The following is a 21,660-nucleotide window of genomic DNA, read 5'->3' as shown; positions in this document are numbered from 1 at the left end:
GCCTAGCGTAAAAACAAAACAAAAAAACCAGTTGACTCCAACTCATGGCAACCCCATGAGTGTCAGGGTAGAACTTTGCTCCATAGGGTTTTCAGTGGCTGATTTTTCGGAAATAGATCACCAGGCCTTTCTTCCAAGGAGCCTCTGGGTGAATTTAAACTGCCAATTTTTCATTGGGTAGCAGAGCACTTAATCATTTGTGCCACCCAGTGTGTAGCTAGGAACTCTTATACGCTGAATGATGGCATCAGGAAAGAAACGCCTGTGAGGACTTCTGTGTAGTAAAAAGGCCTGAGCCAGCGTCCTAGTTCTCCTACTAATTAGCTGGGTGATCTAGGGCAAGTACTTAACCTCTTTAAACTTCAGTTGGCTTATCTGCACAATGGGAGTAACGAGGCTGCCTCACAGGATGGCTGTATTAAATGGGTAAGGCCTGGAGCATTAGCACCTGCCTGGCCCCCCGGTGAGCACTCACTACAGGGCCAAGGTTCTCCTTACCATTATCTTATTAAGATGTAGCAGGTGTATCAGCTACACTGTACCCATGAGGGTAGCACCCAGTCAAGAGGCGCTGTTAGGAAGTCGTAGTCTTTGAGGCACGAACTGATGGAAAAAGACACGAGGCTGGTCATCAGTACTCTGCAGAATGTTAACTTGCACAACCTTAAAAATGGTCCTTGTCTCATAAATGCTGCAGAGGTATGGCCGGAAGGGTCAGGGGTTCTGAGTTAGTGGAGCCTATGAAGATCAAAGACTGCAGCCTTCAGTATGGATCACACCTCAAAATAAAAGCGAAAATCCTCACAACTGGACTAGTAAGCAATAGCATAATTAATGGAGAAAAGATTGAAGTCAAGGATTACATTTTGCTTGGATCTGCAACCCATACCCATAGAAGCAGCAGTCAGGAACTCAAGTGACGTATTGGGAAAATCTGCTGCAAAAGACCTCTTTAAAGTCTTAAAAAGCAAAGACGTCACTTTAAGGACCGGGGTGCACCTGACTCAAGCAGTGGTGTTCTCAATTGCTTCATGTGCATGTCGAAGCTGGATAATGAACAGGGAAGACTGAAGAATTGATGCCTTTGAATCATGGTGTTGGTGAGGAATACTAAATAATACCATGGACTGCCTGAAGCGTGAACAAATCTGTCTTGAAAAAAGCACAGTGAGAATGTTCCTTAGAAGGAAGGATGGCAAGGCATCATCTCACTTTGGACCTATTATCAGCAGGGACCTGTCTCTGGAGAAGGACATCACGCTTGGTAGAGGGTCAGCAAAAAAGAGGAAAACCCTCAGTGAGGTGGAGTGACAGAGTGGCTGCAACAGTGGGCTCAAACATAGCAATGATTGTGAGGATGGTGCAGGACTGGGCCATATTTTGTTCTTTTTGCGTATGGGGTTGCTGTGAGTTGGAGCCTACTCACCAGCACCTAACAACAAGAAGCTAAGGGGAAGGAGCCCTGGTGGTCCAACAGTTAAGTGCTCAGCTGCTAACCAAAAGGTTGGTGATTTGAACCCACCCAGTAGCTCCCCAGGAGGAAGACCTGGCAGTCTGCCCCTGTAAAGGCAGTAGCCTAGATTAACTCTATGGGGCATTTCTACTCTGTCACGTGAGGTAACTGAGCTGAAAGTAACAGCAGCTAATAATAACAAGTCAAGGTGTTTTATTCTAGTTCGGTTTCGCTTATAGCTAGTTGGGATAAAGTCCTCCAGGCATTTTTGTGTTTGAGAGCATGTGTGTCTGTGTGTGTGTCAGTGGTGGCATCAGGCTGGGGCCACAGACATACCGTCCACCCCCACTGCTGCTCAGCCCGTTGTTGTTTGGGGTGTTCATAGAATTCTGGGTCTGTACTGCTATCCTTGGAGTCCCTGGGTGGTTGTAAAATGTTAATGCACTTGGCTGCTAATTGAAAGGGGTTCGAGCCCACACAGCGGCATCTTGGAAGAACAGCCTGTCAACCTGCTTATGAAAAATCAGCCACCGGAAACCCTATGGAGCGTAGTTCTACTCTAACACACACAGGTCACTATGAGTCATAGCCAACTTGACAGCAGTTGTTTTTTTTTTTTTGCTGTTATTCTTGGGCAGAGGATGAACTCAGGGAAGAAAACAAAGGCTTCAAACTGCTTCATTCATGACAGAGCGAAACCAGAACAGACCTGAATTTTTACAGTTTGGGTGATAAGGAACGATAACTGGAACAGGAAAAATGACGAGTCAAAGCCCTGGAATGGGAGACTCCGAAGAAATGTGGTGAGCCCTTTCAGGAGCCTGATGTCTGAGACTGGATTATTGGCAGGACTGTGGAGAGCAACACAGATTCAGTGTGGCATAGTCAGCCGTCATCTTTGAGCGGGGCACTGCTGTTTCTGACTCTGCTCAAAATCCAACAGCCAAGAGATTTGGTTGCTGTGCAACCCATACACTACCCTTGTTTTCTAAGAGGCAAGTTAGGTTTTTAGTAGGGCTTCGACCTGTAATTTTTCCTGTTCCAGTGATCGTTACTGTTCACCCAAATTTTCGAAATTCATGTCTGTTTTGGTTTCGCTTCCTTTGCCGTGAACTGGGAAGAACCGCTTTGAAGCCCTGGAGGAAACAGACTCCTTTTAGTCTATCGTGTCGCTCACATATTTTGCTTCCAGATTGATTTGCTTACTGTGAAAGTTGTCATCCTCTGTAACGCCGCTGCCCCTGGGGGGATGAAAGGTCCGAATACTAAATAATACCATGGACTGCCTGAAGCAGTGGGGACAGCAGACAGCTGCCTGCAGTGCAGAGAGACCAAGGCTGGAAGGGATAAGCACACGGCCCCTTCCTCAGAGGGTTCTCAAGGGCGTTCTCTTTCTTTCTCAAACATCCATCCTGCTGTCATCTGAGTGAGGAAACAAAGGCCCAGACGCCCTGTGACTTACCTAAAGCTGTGCGCCTGGTCCTGGCAGGACCTCCTCATTCTCGATCGGTGCTCCGTCTGCACGTGCAGATACGCTGCTTTTTTCTGTCCTTCGCTTGTATGTTCATTTCACTTAGCATCCTTAACGCATTTTACAGAGTATATCATCTCATTTTTCTTTACATATTTATGAAAGTACAAAAAGCAATCTCTGTCCGAAGGGTCTCACCCAGGGATGGCAAATACTCAGCATGTCTGTACCAACACAGCCATCGAACCTGTGGCAGGCATGATAGTCAGTTGTCTTGCCCTCCCTGTGAGCGTGCCAGACCCCCACCACTCTCGGAGCCGACACAGAAAATGGCACCTGGTTGACATCTCTGTTAGTCTCTAAAACATCACGTTGTGCAGTCAAGTGGCAGCTTTACAAACAGATGGTCCCCAAAAGTTAGTTTTTCACCTTTGACTGACTCCTCCACTTTCACCTGCTTTCTGCCTAAGCACTGAGCTGCCCTCCCAACAGACCCCCGCTAAGACAGAGAGGGGGCTGTAACTGCCTGAGGGACTCTGCCCCTCCAGCCCCACAGGAGATGGGATAGGAGAGAAGGCAGGTGTCTTAGTTATCTAGTGCTGCTATAACAGAAATACTACACGTGAGTGGCTTTAATGAACAGACATTTGTTTTCTCACGTTTGGGAGGCTGGAAGTCTGAAGTTAGGGCTGTAGGGGAAGGCTCTCTCTCTGTCCGCTCTGGGGGCAGATCTTTGCCTCTTTCAGCTTCTCTGTCCAGGAGATCTTCATGTGACATCTGTCTTCCCCTTTTGTCCTTGCTTCCATGTCTGCTCTTTTTGTATCTTGAAGGTGATTGGTTTAAGACACACCCTACACTGGTATGGCCTCATTAATGTAACAAAACCCTATTCCCGAATGGGATTATAAGCACAGGTATAAACCAAAACCAAAACCGGCTGATAGCAACCCCATAGGTCAGAGTAGAATTGCCCCATGAGGCTTCCAAAGAGGAGTTAGCAGCTGAGCTGTTAACCACTGTGCTGCCAGGGTTCTTCCACAGGTATAGGGGTTAGGATTTACAACACGTATTTTAGGGGGGCACAATTCAGTCCATAACAGGGTGCCTCAGACATCAAGCACAGGGGCTAGTGACGTCTCCAGCGAGGGCGGGGGGCATCCGCGGCTCCCACAGTGCTGGGCTCTGACCCTCTTTGTGCCTCAGCCTCCAGGAAGTCATTTGTGTTTGAGCTGAACGAGTGCGCCTCCAGCCGCATCCTGAAGCTGGAGAAGGAGAACCAGAGCCTGCAGAGCACCATCGAGGGGTTGCGGGATGCGTCCCTGGCGCTGGAGGAGAGCAGCCTCAAGTGCGGGGAGCTGGAGAAGGAGAACCAGCAGCTCAGCAAGAAGGTAACCCTGGGGCCCTCTGCACTCTGCTTGTACAAGGAGGTGGCCCTCACAGGTGGGAAGTGGGCCGGGCAGAGCGCTCAGGTGTTGGTGAGGAGGAGAAGATACAGAGTCCAAATGCAATCACAGCTCATTGTAATGAGGAGCCAGAGGAATCATTAAGAAGCGGGCTCCTCCCTGCTCCACGCTGCTTTCACATGTCGCTTGGACATGGGACTTAGCCTCTGGGTGGCTGTTGTCTTCATCCGTGAGATGGGGCTGGTGGGGCACTCACCTAATAGGTGCTGGGCCGATGAGATGAGCCAGTATACGTAAAGGGTCCGGCACAAAGAAAGAGCTCAGTGAATCGTAGCTACAAAAGTGTAATCGAGAGAGCGAGCCATGGACATGAGATGGGGGCGAGGACACAGTCGTGTGAGGTCCTGAGTACCACGTGTTTAGTAGGCACTGACTACGGTGGTAAATCTGCGGGTCTGTGCTTCATGCACACCTCTGTGCGAGTGTGTACCTGTGTGCATGCACGTGTGTGTGTGGGTGCACAGTGTACAGAATCAGTGATGGACTATTTTAGGGCTTTGTTGGGGGTAAGACAAGATGGCCTGTGATCACTCCCTCCTCTTGGTTTATGGGATGGGGAAGAAGATGTAGCTGAGCTGTATTTGCTTTCAAGGACAGCTGCTGGGTCTTGCCAGTCGCACAGTAGATCCTAGACATCAGGAGAACAGACGGAGGCTTGTGAGCCTGTCTCACAGGTAGTGCAGTCTCAGACATGGGGAAGAGCCACTGAGAGGCTAGGGGCTCCCTCCACTTCTTGGTCATCTGTAGCCAAGGACATCTAGTCCGTCTACTCTGCAGTGGTGGCTTTGTGGAATCTAAACACCTTGCTGCCAGGTTGTGGCCGAGGGAGAAGGCAGGAGTACCCTTGTGCTTCTGGGAGCCTGGCTGGTCCCTCCTGACTCTCCCAAGGTCCCACCACCATCTTTTAAGGCTGCACCGGTTGTGGAAGGACAGGGAGCTGCAGGCTTGGCTCTGGGCTCTCCTGGGGACCCCCTTTGCAGGATGCTGGAACACTGTCCTTCCTCCTGTGAAGTGGTCTCTTGTCCCCCCGAGTGGGACTCCCAGGCTTGGTGAGTTGCCCTTCTGCCCTGTTGAAGCATTCAGTGCTTTCCCCTTTCTGTGAAGGACAGTAGAAAGCACCCTGGCTCGTGCCACGTCTGACGGTGCAGTCTGGGGCAGGCAACTGACTTCTTTGTGGTGTAGACCCATGTGGGCCTAGCACAGGAAGTGTCTTGGTGAATGACAGTCTGACCTCGGCCAAGATAAGAAAGAATTGACCTTTAGAAAGATGAGAACTTCTACTTCTGCGGGTCCTCACGGCTCTGCCACAGAAAGCCTGCAGTGTAATCTGCCCGGCTGGTGACTTTGTGGCTTGATGCCCAGCAGCCTTTGGGGTGGCTGCTCATGCTTCTCAGTGCCGTGCCCCCTGCCCACTACGCCCCCTTCTCTAGACACAGACATCACCGTGGGTGCCGCTGACACGGTGCTGTCGTTTGTTTGCCCAGTCTCTGCTCCCTACCTTCGGCTCCCCTTTTCGGTCTGCCCCTGGACTGACACCAGCTGGCTCCCGCTCTAGCCCTGGGGGCAGCATCCTGCACAGAGTCCTGGTGCTGGGAGGTGGAAGGGAGGCACTGTGGTTCCCAGCAACTGCCCGGCCCTTCCCTTACCTGCGGCACACATCCGCCACCCTGGGCCTGGCTGCGTCTGTCCTGATTCAGCAGAGGTGGTCTTGCTTCTTCCCTTAGTACTTGTAGGTGGGGACCACATGCCACTGGCTGTTTTATTGGCTTCAGCTCCTCACCCTGAGCCTGGCCAGAGCAGTGCTTCCAACGTTTGGTGGGTGCGCACTTCATCACCAGCAGTAGGGGTCACGCTTGGGCCCTTGTTGACCCTGACCCAGTGGCTCCCCGGTGTTCCTTTCTCAAACTCAGCCATCCCACTCTCCTCACTGGGGCGTGTCATGAGAAGGCGGAGCCTCACTGTTGGAAGAGGTGAGTGCCAGGGTGAGAGGCAGGTCTCTGGGAACCCAGAGGGGCAACACATGAGCCTGCAGCCAGGGTCAGATGTTCAGGGAGCCCAGAGAGCCCTCTTGGGCCCTGAGCTGTGGGCAGTGACGCAAAGGCGGCATCTGGAGGATTTTTGGTCAGCTCCCATTTCGACATAGCAAGCTCCAGGGGCCCTGAGGCCCATCAGGGCAGGAGTGGGGCCCCAACTCCATGTCAAAGAGCTAGGAAAGGAGAGAGAAGGGGGGTGGTTCAGCAGTGGTAGGGGTTAGGGAGTCTCATCCTCAGGTCAGTAGCACGAGCAGTAAAGAACTTGAAGGTTGGAATGATACACCTTTCTGGGGCAGCGAGGGTAAAGCAATACAGTGAGGTTGGGGTGAGCTGTGGGCTCAGAGCAGACCCCCGGGCTGGCCGGGGGTTCGCAGCAGTGCAGCCCTGGGGACCAAGGGGGTGGTGGGCACACGGCCGGGTACACATCCAGCTCTGCCCCTCCTCACCCTGAGGCTGGGGGAAATGACAGTCTCTTGTGGCTGTTTTCTTCTCTGAACAACAGTTAATAGTAAAATAGCTACTTGTTGCATTTAGTCTTCATAGCCACTCTGAAGTGTGGACACTCATCGAAGGAGAAACCTCGTTTCCTAATAAGTGCCAGGCTTTGTGCAGAAAGTGGGCAGAGAAAAGGAAGGCAAAGAAAGCTGTTCTCCCTGGACAAGGACCCGGACACAGCACAGGGCAGTGCATTCCTGTGCTCTGATGTGGGGGTGGTGCTGGGCTCTCAGCCCAGCTAGTGAAGCCCACCAGGGTTGTGAGGGGCTGTGATGCCCTGGCATCATGATGTGACAATCAGCAGAGCACAGCCCTGCAGGCCCCTCTCCCCGCCTGGTGGACTCCGGTGTCCATGTGCTCAGCAGGAGGAGCTTACCCAGGCGCTCCCTCTATGGAAGGTCAAGGTAGCATGTGGACCTGTGGGCTGGGAGGCAGGGTGGCCCTCACCTGAGCAGAGGTGGGGTGTACACAGACCCTGATTCACGACAGGCAGTGGCCCTTCTTGGTAGCCCCCTTTAGAATTATTTGAGGAGCTCTTGCCAGGCCCTGCCCCAGACCAGTTGCCTGAGAGCTGAGTTCTCAGGCTGCCCATTAGGATCCCTGGGGCTCTTTCAGCACCTGCTGGCTCCTGCACCCCACCCCAGACGTTCTGATTTACTTGGTAGCCTGAGGTTTAGGATTCTCCAAAGCTTTCCAGGTGACTGACTCCACTTGGGAACCACTGTTTCAGAGCAGTGGTCCCAGGCCAGCAGCACCAGCATCACTTAGGACCATGGTAAAATGCAGAGTCTCAGGCCTCGCCCCTGATCTATGAAGAAACTAGGGGTGGGGCCCAGCCATCTCTGGGAGGAAGGTGTCAGCTGACTTTGATTGTACCCACCACGTGCTAGGAGTCTTGCTAAGCACTTTGCATTAGCCAGGGCTCCACAAGATGGATGTGTCAGTTACAAAAACATGCTCGGGGTCACCTAGTTAGTAGGGAGACCCCTTTTCCAAGGCCTTCTTCCTAACTCTGTCCCTGTGCTGAGGAGTCGGGTGTCAGCAGGCAGGGGCAGCACAGCCCGTGAGCAGGTGGGATTCTGACTGAGGCTGGCAGTGCAGCCTGGCAGTGTGGGCTCACTGGGGGCTGGTAAGCAAAACTGAGTCTCACGCCCTGCCCCAGACCAGCTGAGTCAGAAGCTACTTTCTCACCCAGCATCTGGGTGCTCAGGTGCCCTGATGGAGGCATTTTATGTTTGAGGCGGGGTAGGTACAGGTGGGTCCCAGCATAAGAGCTTGGTGTCAGGGAGGATGGGATGATGTTCAGGCAAGACAGAATGTTGTCTGGATGGGTAGGAGAGGGTAGGACCCATGTACTTGGAGGGCAGGAAGGAGAAAGGAGAAATGACCACTCTCAAAGTGGGGAGTCGGGAAGGAGAGGGCAAGAACTCAGCGCACGGGCCTCTGCAGGGTGTCCAGTGGTGGTGGCCGGTGGGCCTGCAGCTTGTGATTCTGACCCGAGGGTGGAGGGTGGACAAGGCGGGAGGTAGGCACAAGAGACCCGGGGCTGGCTGAGCATGTGACGGAGGGGCCAAGCCAGCAGCAGGTGGGACAGGGGTCAGCAGGCCCGTGTGGAGGAGGAAGTGCTGGGTCAAAAGAGGGGGTTGTTGACTGTAACAGTCGATGGTTGGGGGCTTGGGGAAGTTGGTACAAAACAAAGCCAGGACATTATTTCCTGGAGAAAAGGTCTGTTAAAGTGTTCTTTGGGGCTGAGAAATTCATGTTTTATTTTAAAACATAGTGCACTTCCTGAGACTGACGTTTGCACTGGGCTGGGTCTTTTGGCTCTGCAGATTGAAAAGTTACAGACCCAGCTGGAGAGAGAGAAGCAGAGCAATCAAGATCTGGAGATCCTGAGTGAGGAGCTGATCAAAGAGAAGGAGCAGCTGCAGGGCGACATGGAGGTGTTGAAGGCGGGCAGAGCCAGGCAGGTGGGCGCCTCCAGAAGGAGCACCTGTCCCGCCTCTCCGACCACCCGGCCTGCAAGAGGGACAGTGAAGTGTTATAGCCCTTGCCTAGTGATTAACGAGGAGCTGTGGGCTGCAGCTGGCTGGCCTAGCTAGAGCTTGAATCAGTGTTCTCTCCTAGCACTGGAAGGGATTGCCCCCAGGGGACGTTTGGCAATGTCTGGAGGCATTTTTGATCGTCGTGACTGGGAGTGGGGTGGGGGTGCTACTGGCATCTAGTGGGTAGATGCTAGGGATGCTGTGAAACATTCTGCAGTGCACAGGACAGTCCCCATAACAAGGAATTGTCCCCATACCCACAGTGGGCGTTGTCTAGATGTGCATAGCACGATGGCTGCAAGCCCTAGTAAACCCACAGGGCTTTCTTTGCCTTTCACCGTGAGAAGTTCCAGGGAGGCAGCCAGTGCAGATGCAGGGGCCCGGCGATGCCATCCAGGACCCAGGCTTCTCTCCCCTGCTTCGCCAGCCTTCTTGGTGGCTGCTGCATACCCCCGCAGTGTAGGCAGGAAGAAGGTGGAGGGTGAGGGGCAGAGGGCGCCCTCCCAAGACCCGCTGTGGATGGCTCATTAGCCAGAGCTGACACTGTGTATCTCCAGCTGCAGGGGAGGGTGGGGGCCTGAGTATGTTGTTTTTCAGCCTCTGTGGTTGGTCCCTGGGTGGTGCAAATGGCTTGCGCTCGGCTGCTAACTGAAAGCTTGGTGGTTTGAACCCACCTAGCAGTGCCACAGAAGAAAGGCCTGGCGACCTGCTTCTGTAAGATTACAGCCAGGAAAACTCTACGGAGCTCAGTTCTACTCTGTAACACATGGGGTCACCATGAGTCAGAATCAACTGGAGGGCAACAGGTTTGGATTTTTAGTAGAGCCCCCACCAAAAAAAAGGAGATGGGGTTTTCATGTGTGGTGAAAAGACCGATGGGATCCCCGCCTGGTTGTAGCTCGTAGTCTAGAAGGCAACTGACAGGTAACCAGAGCGCTGATCGCAGGTGTATAATGGTGCTGAGGTAGGGACTTAGGTGGATGCCGGCCACGTTAGTCGTAATCTTCACGCAAGGCCCCTTAGAGGAGGCGGTACTTACACTGAGTCTGAAGAGCAAGGAGGAGCCACTGATGCACAGGGCCCAGGGAACAGTGTTCAGGGTGGAGGGAACAGCATGTGCAAAGTATCTTGAAGCAGGAAAGGGCTGGGGAGCAGCAGAAGAGAAGGCTGCAGGGGTGGGCAGGAGCCAGGCCGTGGGGACTTGCCGGCCAAGATAAAGTCCCAAGGGAAATCGCTGCAAGTTTTAAGTGAGGGAGAGAGAGGTGGCTTCCATGCTTAAAGTAATTCGCTCCAGGCCTTCCCACCCGTGTCTGTGTCAGGCCTCTACATGTCAGGGTAGATTTTGGGTATATGGTACGATGGCTTTTCTAGACCCCCGGTTTGCACCAAAACCACTGAGGTGTGTGCGTGCGATAAATCATCTGTGTTGTTCCTGTCGTGTTTTTCTTCAGATCAAGGACCTCGAGCAGGAAAGGGATCATCTCAACCAAGTGGTGTGGTCGCTGCGGGAGAGGTCACAGGTCAGCAGCGACGCCCGCGTGAAAGATGTTGAAAAGGAGAACAAAGTCCTCCACCAGACGGTGACAGAGACCAGCAGCAAGCTCAGCCGGCTGGAATTTGAGAAGCAGCAGCTGCACAAGGACTTGGAGCAAGCGAGGGAGAAGGTGGAGCGAGCAGAGGAGCTGGAGAAGGAGCTGCACCGGCTGGAGAAGGAGAACGAGAGGTTGGCCAAGAAGACAGCCTCCCTGAAGACGGTCTCTGAGAAGGCAGACGCCCTAGAGCACGAGAGCCGGGGCTTGGAGTTGGAGAACCGGAAACTGAGGAAGTCTCTGGACACCCTGCAGAACGTGTCGGTGCAGCTTGAGGGTCTGGAGCGGGACAACAAGCAGCTGGATGAGGAGAACCTGGAGCTGCGCAAGATGGTGGAGACCCTGCGCTTCACCAGCGCTAAGGTGGCGCAGATGGAGAGGGAGAATCAGGAGCTGGAGCGGGAGAAGGAGGAGCTGAGGAAGAACGTGGAGCTGCTGAAGACCCTGGGCAAGAAGTCGGAGCGCCTGGAGCTCAGCTACCAGGGCGTGAGCGCCGAGAACCTGCGGCTGCAACAGACCCTGGAAAGCAGCAGCCAGAAGTCACAGGCCCTGGAGAGGGAACTCCAGGAGCTGGAGGCGGAGAACCAGGCCCTGCAGCGAGACCTGGAGGCCCTGCGACTCTCCAACAAGCAGCTGGAGAGGATTGAGCAGGACAAGAAGGGCCTGGAGCAGGAGGTTGCCCAGCTTGAAAAAGATAAGAAGTTGCTGGAGAAGGAGGCTAAGCGGCTGTGGCAGCAAGTAGAACTGAAGGATGCCGTCCTGGATGACAGCACTGCGAAGTTGTCTGCGGCTGAGAGGGAGAGCCGTGCCCTGGACAAGGAGCTGGCCCGCTGTCGGGACGCGGCCAGCAAGTTGAAGGAACTGGAGAAGGACAACAGGGACCTCACCAAGCAGGTCACCATGCACACGAGGACACTGACGACCTTGAGAGAGGTGAGCTGGGTGCAGGGCCCCTCCGACTAGGGGTGGTGGGATCGGTGTGTCTGCAGAGAGCATGGTGGTTCCAGAGTGCAGTGGAACTCTGTTGTACTTAAATTTTTTTTCCCTGATTTTAAACAGAATAATTTAAAGGTATGAAGAACCAAGTAAATATCCCCTATTATAATCTTAGTACCCACAGATAGTTCAGAGGTAGAATTTCCACCTTTCACGCAGGAGACCTGGGTTCAATTCCTGGCCAGTGCACTTGATGCACAGCCACCACCCGTCTATCGGTGGAGGCTTGCATGTTGCTATGCTGATAAACAGGTTTCGGTGGAGCTTCCAGATTAGAAAGGGCTAGGAAGAAAGGCCTAGCGATCTATTTCCAAAGAATCAGCCAGTGAAAACCCTATGGATCATGAAGGTCCAATCCACAACCAATCATGGGGGTGGCACAGGACTTGGCAGTATTTCATTCCATTGTTCACAGGGTCACCGTGAGTCAGGGGCCAACTCAGCAGTTTAACAACAACTAATAACTCTATGAGATAATCACTATTAATAGTTTGGTTTATTTCATTTCCTTGCTTTCCCTGAGCTTGGCATATACACATACCTGATAGCAAACTATTCATTTAACCTAAACCTCCCCATATCTGACATTTTGTATTTGTAACAATAGTAAAAAAAATTTACTGCCTGACTATCTTGGGCACTAACAACATATATGTGGCAGTAACGAAGGCCGAGGTGTGAGGCGACAGTAACGCTGTGATGGTTAAGGTTATGTGTCAGCTTGGCTGGGCCGTGATTATCAGTGGTTTGGCAGTTGTGTGATCATGTAATTTGGCAGTTATATAATGACGTAGTCATCCTCCATTTTGTGATCTTACGCAGTCATCCTCTGTTCGTGCATAATGCCGATTTCCCATAACAACCTGGTCTTCGGAAGCTAATCATGTTGATAAGTGAGCAGAGTGCGTATTCTGTTTTTAATTTATTGTATGTTTTCTTATTAAGTAGTTTTCAAAGCCATGATTCTAATGGCTGCAAGGTATTTAATCCTTCATATTCACTTTGTTTTGAATGTTTAGGTTGTTTCCAATTTTTGTTTTTGCTATTTTAAATAATGCTGAACATCCTTATACACATACACTTTCATGAATATATCTGAACATTTTCTTAGGATAGATTCCTAGAGTGGGAAATACAGGATCAAAGAGTATGAACGTTTCGAAGCTCTTGATAGACACAAAATTCTCCGGAAATATATGTCCTGCTTTCCCTGGTATTTTGTGCGTGGGTCACCTGGGCATTCATTCAGTGTCCTCGGGCAGACAACTGCTATGGTATTGGCTTCAGCACCTGAGTGGCTTACCATGGGACAAGCTCAGTGTGGGGGTTCAGGAGTGGCCTGAAGTGCAGGATTCGGGCACTCAGGCTGCTTCAGTCTCTGACTTGGCCATCCCACAGTGGAGCCCACGTCTGGATCCTCTGCACCAGGCGGGTAGATGAGGAAAGAGCATGTGAGAAGGGTAGCATTTCCACAGGCCAGAATGAACCACACGCCACTACTGGCTAGAAGGGGGGCTGGGAAATGCGTTCAGGCTGTCTGCCAGGGAAGAAAAGGAAATAGATTTTGGTGGCCGTAGGGTGGTCTCCACATTCAAAAAGACTGTCAGTGCAGGCAAATCAGTGTGCCATAGGGTGAGAGATAAAATCTGAATGCAGCCCACAGCCCCTTTCTCTGTCAGCATAACTAACAGCCCCAGGATCTGAGTGGCTTACCGCAGCAGAGGGTAACTTCTCACTCATGAGAGTCTAGGGGGTCCTCCAAGGAGTCTGTCTTCTGGGCTGTGACTCAACAGTCTGAGCTACTTGGATCTTAGGACTCCACCATTTCAATACGAGGCCTGTGTGGGTGCCGCGGAGGCGGGTCGGGGGGGGTGCAGGGGAAGGCAGCTCAGAGGTCTCACACTGCCTCTTCTATGCTCTAGCCAGGAGGTGACCCGTGGCCCTTCACCACAGCCCATTGGCCAGAACAGGTCACATGGCTTCACAGGGCGGCTTGGAAATTTAGGGGGAGCAGGGAAAGTTTGGTGAGATTTTGGAGGGCAGAAATGAGTCAGCATTAAAAACAACACTAGCCATGAAAGAAGAAAAGATTGTGTTCTTAGGGAGGTATTATTATGGCCATTGTACAGATGGAGAAATTGAATCGCAGAAAGGCTAAGCAATTTGGCCATGATCATGGTGGTAGGCAACTGGTAAGTCGGTGACCTTTTGTACTCCTATCTCTGCCGTGTGTGTGTGTTTGTGCATACATCCATATACATACTGTGTAGATACCTTCAAGTCAGTGTTTGACTCATAGTGACCCCATGTGACAGAGTAGAACTGCCTCATAGGATTTTCTAGGCTGTCATCTTATAGGAGCAGATCGCCACGTCTTTCTCCCAAAGGGTCACACATCCTTTTAGTTAGCAGCCAAGTGCTTAACCACTGTGCCATCAGGGCTCCTCGTATGTATATGTTAAACATGTAAATATGTATATATGTATAAATTAAGATCTGTGGTTTTATAGAAAAGACAAGTGTTCATGTGAAGAGCCATGACACCAGGCAGAAAGCATCTGTCTGGCAAGGTAGAAAGAGGATCAGAGTCAATGACCCACATCTTTGAGATCAACACCAATTTTGAAAAGTAAACCAAAACTAGGGCTTAAAAAAAAAATTTCCCTTCTTTTTTCCTTTTTTGTTTTGGTCTAGTCTACTTTCTCCACTATGTGCATTTAATTACTTGGTTTTTCCTAAAAGAAGCCACCATTTTATCAGAAAACAAAACCGCCACTCAGAAGTCCACAGCAATGGTTTTTGTAACTCGCATTAGAGGAGGTACCCATTGGCCTTTCTCTGACCCATTGTCACCTGGTCTGGTCCTCTTCAGTGCCAGGTGGGCAGGAAAGTCTGCTCAGTCCCTTCCCTTTGGGGGCACCTTCTGGTGTATTCAGATTGGCTGATCCGAGCGGCCGCTGGCCCAGATCTTCAAGCTGTGTGGCAGCGATGATGTGAAAAGATGGCTGTTCAGACTGGAGATGGCCTGTACCCCTCTTCTGTGTTTCTCCCAGGCCCCTGTCCTGAGCTCATGGTCTCGATGTCATTGCAGGACCTGGTGCTGGAGAAGCTGAAGAGCCAGCAGCTGACCAGTGAGCTGGACAAGCTGAGCCAGGAACTGGAGAAGGCTGGCCTCAGCAAAGAGCTACTGCTGCAGGAGGATGGCCCCAACCATGACACGTGAGGACATCTCCTCCGTGGGTGGTGCCGTGAAGCCCACCCCCACCCTCATGTAGTGTGCAGACTTCTGTACCTACTCTTCATAACCAAGGGCACTGATGTCACATGGCTCCATGAGCCAGTGTCCAGTGTCCTTTCTAGTCCATGTCTTGTACCCTGAGGTTCCCAGGTACGGGTGGAAGTAGATTCTCTTGTCCAATAGAAAGGCGTCTTAATTTTTTCTCTGGTTTGATTATTGTAGCTTTTCCCTACACTGCTCTTTCTAAAATAATCTTATTTTTCAAGGAAATCCAATATCTTAGGCTTTTGCTGGACTTGTATCTTACAAGATCGATGTATAATGGTGATAACATGATGTTTTTGTCTTGTGGTTAAAAAGGTCACCAACTTAACCAATTGCCTACCACCAATTTGACCTTGGACAAATTGCTTAGCCTTTCTGAGATTCAGGTTCCCCATCTGTATAATGGCCATAATAATACCTCACTAAGGTGATGACTGTACCATTGCAGCAAGGGTGTCACATTTGAAGGTGTCACAGATGCGTCTGCTCAGAGAGCTGGGGGAAGGGCTCTGCACACGGTTTTTGGCTCCTGCAGTTCTGGGCCAGAAGCTACAGGATGGGGAAAGAAACCAGCTTAATGGCAAGAGGGATGTGTTGACAGTTGGGAGGTCGGGAGCTGGTGAGTGGTGGATAAGAGGTCCTATTGCATCCTTGTATTTTTCAGAAAATACAAGATTTTGGAGGGCAGAAATGAAACAGCATTAAAAACGACACTAGCCATGAAAGAAGAAAAAATTGTTTTCTTAGAAGCCCAGGTGGAAGAGAAAGTGAGCCTCAATCACCAGCTACAGAATGAGCTCCAGATGGTAAGAGCTGACTGCTGTCATGACTAAGCGCTGGACTCGTCTCTGGAGCACAGGGCAATCGGCGGGGTCTCTGTTTCCAACCCCTCACTTGGGTGACACAGGCAAGGCCTGGCTACCCACCCCCTGGAGCAGGGTTGGGTGAACCCACGGGGTCAGTGAGGGTGCTGACATCTGATCATATGCGCCGGGTAGGGTGGAGGACACTGATGAGAACCCACAGGAGTGGTGAGCATGGGGCCCTGCACAGAGGCCTGCAGAGTTCTTGGACTCCCTTGAGGGGACAGACAGTGTACAGCGGCTGGGGAATGTGTGCACCTGTCCCCCCTCAGGTGCACATGCGTGCATATGTGTGCTCTTCCAGCCCTCCTTCTGAATATTTTGCACATTTCTTGGCCGTATGGCTGACTGAGGAACCTAGAGCAAAGCAATTGTAGAGCTGAAAGGGCTTTAAGATCACCTGGTCCGTATGCCTCAGCCTCACCTCCATTTTATGGAATGGACACTTGAGGCTCGAGGAGGCAAGACTTTCCCACAGTCACGTGACTAAAGTAGGGACTAAGGCAGGAGCAGATCCCAGGCTCTTGATTCCCAGGCCACTGCCCTTTCTCTCATCTCTAGAAAGGAAGGGGGAAACACATAGGAACAGAGGTTAGATGTACTCTCCCAAAAAAAGCTAAAGGCTTTGTCTGTGCCGATGTCAGAAGGCTAGTTGGTTGTGTTGAGGCATTTTCTTGGCAAGAGGTCATCCTCTAGCCACCTACACTTGGTCCGGAGCCTGGAGGTTTCCTGCCTCAAGCCTGCATTCTGGCTTCTGTACCTCACAGGTGAAGAAGGAGTGTGAGCTGCTCAGGCAGAACCAGGATGAGGGCAAGCACTTACAGAACTCCTTCAAACACCCCGTGGGGAAGCTGGCTGCCAGTCAGCAGGGCCAGGAGACCTGGGGGCCCAGCCACAAGGAAGCCACAATGGAGCTGCTGCGAGTGAAGGACCGGGCCATTGAGCTGGAGCGGAATGTGAGTGGGCCACCCTGGCCACAGTGGCACAGAGAGGCTGTCCTGTTAATAGTCCCATTGGCCAACATCCTCTCTGTACAGACTCAGGATGGCAGAGTCTGTGGAGATTCATCCAGGATTTGCCAGGAGAACTTGAAAAGTGGGATGGGAAAATGATGGCTTCAGGGTTTCTAACATAAGGCATCATTTTCCGACTGTCTGCCAGCCCTTCGGACCCAGTCTGTAGCTTTCACCCCAGCTCTGTTTCTGTAGTGCTGGGGTTTCACTGCTCTGTCCTGGGGTTGGCAAACTGGAGCCCTGTGCCTGTTTCTTCAAATGATGTTTTATAGGAACACAGCCATGCCCTCTTATTTACATATTGTCCTGTGGCTGCTCTCCCACTACAGCGACACAGTTGTTGGGGCAGACAGACAATATTTTGGCTCATGAGCCCCAAAGTATTTACTTTCTAGCCCTTTACAGAAAAAGTTTCCTGATCCATGTCCTAGGCCCCTGATTTTATTTGATCCTCACAAAGCTTTTTTGAAGGAGACAGGGATTATTTCCATTTGACAGATGGGAAAACCGAGACTTAAAGTGTCACGGGGAGTAAGGCACAGCACAAGACCACAGAGTGCATGCCCTGGTCTTTGTTAGTCTCGTAACATGGCAGGCTGCCTTCTACCTGCTGTCCCTCCTCAGTAGGGTGGGGCTGTAGCCTTAGGCCCTGACCCTTTCCTGTGATGGGCCCAGGTTCCTAGGCAAGGAGGGGGAGCCAGCTCACAGAAATGGCTGTCACCCAGTGCTCAACAGGAGATAAAAGCATTAAAGAGAAAATGAAGCTTTACCTCAGCTTGCCCCACCTCCCGCTCATATACCCTCAGGTCTGATGGGTGTTCTTTTTTGTCTTGAAGGCCCATATCTGTCTATCTTATCTCTCTCTGTCTCTTTCTCTCTCTCTCTATATATATGTTTAATACTATTTTATTGTTTTTTCTGTGATGGTTTACACACAGATTTAAGTTCCCATTCAACGATTTCAACACAGGTTATTCAGTGACATTGGTTACTTCTTTCTGATGCGTGAACATTCTCATTATTTCTGTTCTGCTGGTTCCTTTTCCTTTAGTTTCCTTGCCCGCATATATTTTCATCTTTGTTTTAAAGTAATTGGAGCCAGTTGGGTCTCATACAGGTGATTTTTCAAAGGAGGGCAGAACCTACAGGGGATATTCATTATTTTTTGAGCCAGTTTGTTACTTAGCTACAAGGTGACCTCAGGAATTCGTTTCAGTTCAAGGTTCAAAGAGTATCTCCAGGCGGTAGTCTCGGGGAGTCCTCCAGTCTCAGCCAGTCCAGTAAATCTTTTTTTTTTTTTTAAAAGGAATTTCTGTTATAATTTTTTCTCCCATTATATCAGGGTCCATCTGTGGCGACATATGTTTTAATCTGATTGTCCTCTTCAAACAGGAAAGATCGTACTTGCTTACCTGATTGTTCCTGGCTTTGGCCCCCACAGCATTGCCGCTGAGGGTTAGTCCCAGCTTGAGTGCCTGTGGCCAGCTAGCCTTTACCCTGCTGGCGTTTGATGGTCTCTTGCTCCCTGTCCCTTAGAATGCAGCGCTGCAGGCGGAGAGGCAGCTGCTCAAGGAACAGCTGCAGCACTTGGAGTCCCAGAACGTGGCCTTCAGCAGTCAGATCCTGACGCTACAAAAGCAGAGTGCCTTCCTGCAGGAACACAACACCACGCTGCAGACCCAGACCGCCAAGCTGCAGGTGAGGGTGGGCTACAGGTGAGAGTGGGCTGCAGGGGAGGGCGTGGCCGCAGGTGAGGGTGGGCTGCATGTGAGGGCTCAGCATGGTCAGCCTCTCCTAGACACCAGCCTTGGGTACTCCAACTCCTAAGAAGCAAGAGGAAGCACGGGAGAGTTTCAAAACATTATTAAAATTCAAAGACAAAACAGGCTCCTTGAAAGCAGTGGTTCCTAGCCTTGGGTCTGTGAAGACAGTGATGGTTTATAAGTCATTTTCAGTGACTGAGCGACATGTCTCTTGCAGTCTCACCCATGTTCTTCGGGGATCAAATAAGTTTGGTCAAGCAGGGTTTACCAGGTTTCTTTGCCATAGAACCTAGCAGAGCCCTTTTTAAGTGAATGTGAATTCTCAGTCTCCAAGAGGGGAGTAGGGTGTGAAATGGCTCCCAGACAGTTGAGAGCATGTAGAACTAGTGCTCTGTGCCACTGCTCTGGGATGCTGGCTTTTACTTACAGTTGATACATTTTTGAAAATCATTTTTAATGCAGCTCTGGTCGGGGGGCAGTTGTTGCCGTCGAGTTGATTGACTCATAGTGACCCTATAGGACAGAGTAGAACTGCCCCATAGGGTTTCCAACTGGTAGATTCAAACTGCTGACCTTTTGGTTAGCAGCCAAACAACAACTGTGCCACCAGGGACCCTCCTGAGAAAAATGTTTGAAAAAATGTAACAATGGGATGGAGACAATATACAGGAAACTGTTTGGCAGAGAGGTTGGAATTTGTTTATTAAAACAAGGAAATAGACTTTTCTTGATTCCACAGGATTTTCTACATAAAATCGTCTGTGAATAAAGGCAGATTTTCTTCTTTGTTTTTCACTTGGGTGCCATTTATTTCTCTTTCTCACCTTATTGCACTGGCTAGAGGAGCCCTGGTAGCATAGTGGTTAAGAGCTTGGCTCTTAACCAAAAGGTCAGCAGCTCGAATCCACCAGCTGCTCCTTGGAAACCTTATGGGGCAGTTTACTGTCCTGTAGGGTAGCTGTGACTTGGAATCGACGACAACGGGTTTGGTTTTTTTTGTTTTTTAAGAACCTCCAGTACAATGTTGACTATAAGTGGGGAAAGCAGACATTCTCGCCTTGTCACTGATCTTAGTAGGAAAACATTCAGTGTTTCACCGTTAAGTATAATGTTTGCTCTAGGTTTTTTATAGATGCCTTTCATCAAACTGAGGAAGTTCCCTTCTATTTGTAGTTGTTGAGTGTTTTAATCGGGAACGGGTATTGGATTTTGCCCAGTGCTTTTCCTGCATCTTTTTGAGGTGCTCATGTAGCTTGTCTTTTTTAGTTTGTTGGTATGCTGAGTTACATTGATACTTGAGATGCTAAACCAGCCTTGCATTTTCCTGGGATAAATTTCACTGGGTCACGTTATATTATCCTTTTTATATATTGCTGTATTTGATTTGATAAAATTTTGTTAAGAAAAAACAAAATTTTTTTATATGTATCTGTGTTGATGGAGGAGCCCTGGTAGCACAGTGGTTAAAGTGTTCAGCTGCCAACCAAAAGGTCGGTGGTTCGAACCCCACCAGCCACTCCGAGGGAGAAAGATGTGGCAGTCTGCTTCTGTAAAGATTTACAGCCTTGGAAAGCCCACGGGGCAGTTCCCCACTGTCCTGTAGGTTTGCTTTGAGTCAGAATCGACTGGATGGCAGTGAGTTTGGTTGATGGAGGACATTGGTTTGTCATTTTTTTTGTTGGGGTGCGTTTGTCTGGTTTTGATGTCAGAGTAATTATGGCCTCATAGAATGAGTTGGGAAGTATTCTTTCCTCTTAGTTTTCTGGAGTGTGTGTAGAACTGCTGGTATATTTTCTTTTTTAAATATTCTGTAGAATTCACAAGTGAAACCATCTGGGCCTGGTATTTCTTACGAGAAGATTTTTAACTACAAATTCAGTTTAATAGACACAGGGCTATTTGGGTTTTCTATTTCTTCTTGAATGAGTGTGGGTAATTTGTGTCTTCCAAGTAATTTGTCCATTTTATTTAAGTTGTTGAATTTGTAGTTGTTCGTAGTATTTCCTTATTTTAATATTGGTAAAATCTTTGTGCTGTTACTGCTGTTGTTCCTGGTGTTGTCTGTGTCTTCCCTTTTTTCTTGATCAGTCTGGCTGGAGGCTTATTGATTTTATTGATCTTCTCAAAGAACAGGCTGTTGGTTTTGCTGATTTTTCGCTGTTTGCCTATTTTTGTTTCATTTATTTTAGTTTTGTTCTTTATTATTTCCATTCTTCTGCTTATTGCTCATTTGTTGTTGTTCTAATGTCTTAAGGTGGAAGCTGAGGTCATTGATTTGAAAGTTTTTTTATTTTCTAATATAGGCACTTACCCCCGCCCCCGCCAAAAAAGAAAAAAAAATCTGTGGCCATCGAGTCAGTTGACTCATAGCAACCCTGTAGGACAGGGTAGAACTGCCCCATAGGGTTTCCAAGGCTGTAACCTTTATGGCAGCAGACTGCCACATCCTTCTCCCAGGGAGCGACTGGTGGGTTCAAACCACCAACCTGTCAGTTAGCAGCCGAGCGCTTTAACCACTGTGTCACCAGGGCTTCTTGGTACTGTTTATGTCCCTATAAGTACTGATTTAGCAGCATCTTACAACTTCCTAACATGTTATGTTTTCGTTTCATTCAGTTCAAAATACTTCTCAGTTTCCATTTTGATTTCTTCTTTGACCTATTTTTTTTTTTTTTTTAAGAAATGTCTTAGTTTCCAAATATTTGAGAATTTCTAGAGCTCTTTGTGTTATTGATTTCTAATTTATTTTCAGTGTGGTCAGAGCACATGTTGGGCATGTTTTGAATACTTTACATTTGCTGAGACTGGTTTTGTGGCCCAGAAGAGGGCCTATCTGGTAACTGTTTTCATTTGTGCTTGGAAAGAAGCGTATGCTGCTGTTGCGGTTAGGAGTGTTCTGTAAATGTCAATTAAGGTATGCTGGTTGGTAGTGTTGTTCCTATCTCCTGTATCCTAACTGATTTTCTGTCTACTTGTTCTAGAAAACAGGTGTTTAGAAAAGATCAAAGAGGACACTCGAGGTTATCCTGAAGGGACACAGTTTGCCCAAAAAGGCCATATTTGTAGAGAGGGGCTCAGGCTTAAAGAGCCATTTGATACTCCATTTATCGCATTCAGTCCTCTTCCCTGAGTGATTCCTTGAGTTTTGGTAGACCTGACCTCAACCCTCCTGGGTTCTGCCTGCCTGGGAGCC

The 21,660-nt window shown here is 49.8% G+C and overlaps 1 protein-coding gene across 5 annotated transcripts in view; it reads left to right on the top strand.

Moving 5' to 3' along the window:
• The window catches only part of CCDC88C (coiled-coil domain containing 88C), a 158,859-nt gene that overhangs the window by 98,688 nt on the left and 38,511 nt on the right, over positions 1-21,660 (top strand). For 3 of the 5 annotated variants that reach the window (XM_003408823.4, XM_023546506.2, XM_023546503.2), the window contains exons 13-19: positions 4,128-4,312; positions 8,748-8,885; positions 10,412-11,482; positions 14,637-14,764; positions 15,493-15,634; positions 16,459-16,647; positions 18,241-18,402. In XM_003408823.4, the coding sequence (XP_003408871.2) occupies positions 4,128-4,312; positions 8,748-8,885; positions 10,412-11,482; positions 14,637-14,764; positions 15,493-15,634; positions 16,459-16,647; positions 18,241-18,402 (2,015 nt within the window). The remainder of the gene's footprint in view (positions 1-4,127; positions 4,313-8,747; positions 8,886-10,411; positions 11,483-14,636; positions 14,765-15,492; positions 15,635-16,458; positions 16,648-18,240; positions 18,403-21,660) is intronic. The other 2 variants (XM_023546504.2, XM_023546505.2) reach the window with 2 other exon arrangements.

This window comes from Loxodonta africana, chromosome 10 (genome assembly GCF_030014295.1).
Source record: "Loxodonta africana isolate mLoxAfr1 chromosome 10, mLoxAfr1.hap2, whole genome shotgun sequence".
NCBI lineage: Eukaryota > Metazoa > Chordata > Mammalia > Proboscidea > Elephantidae > Loxodonta > Loxodonta africana.
Note: the sequence above shows the minus strand (reverse complement) of the source record. Positions and strands in the feature narration are given on the sequence as shown.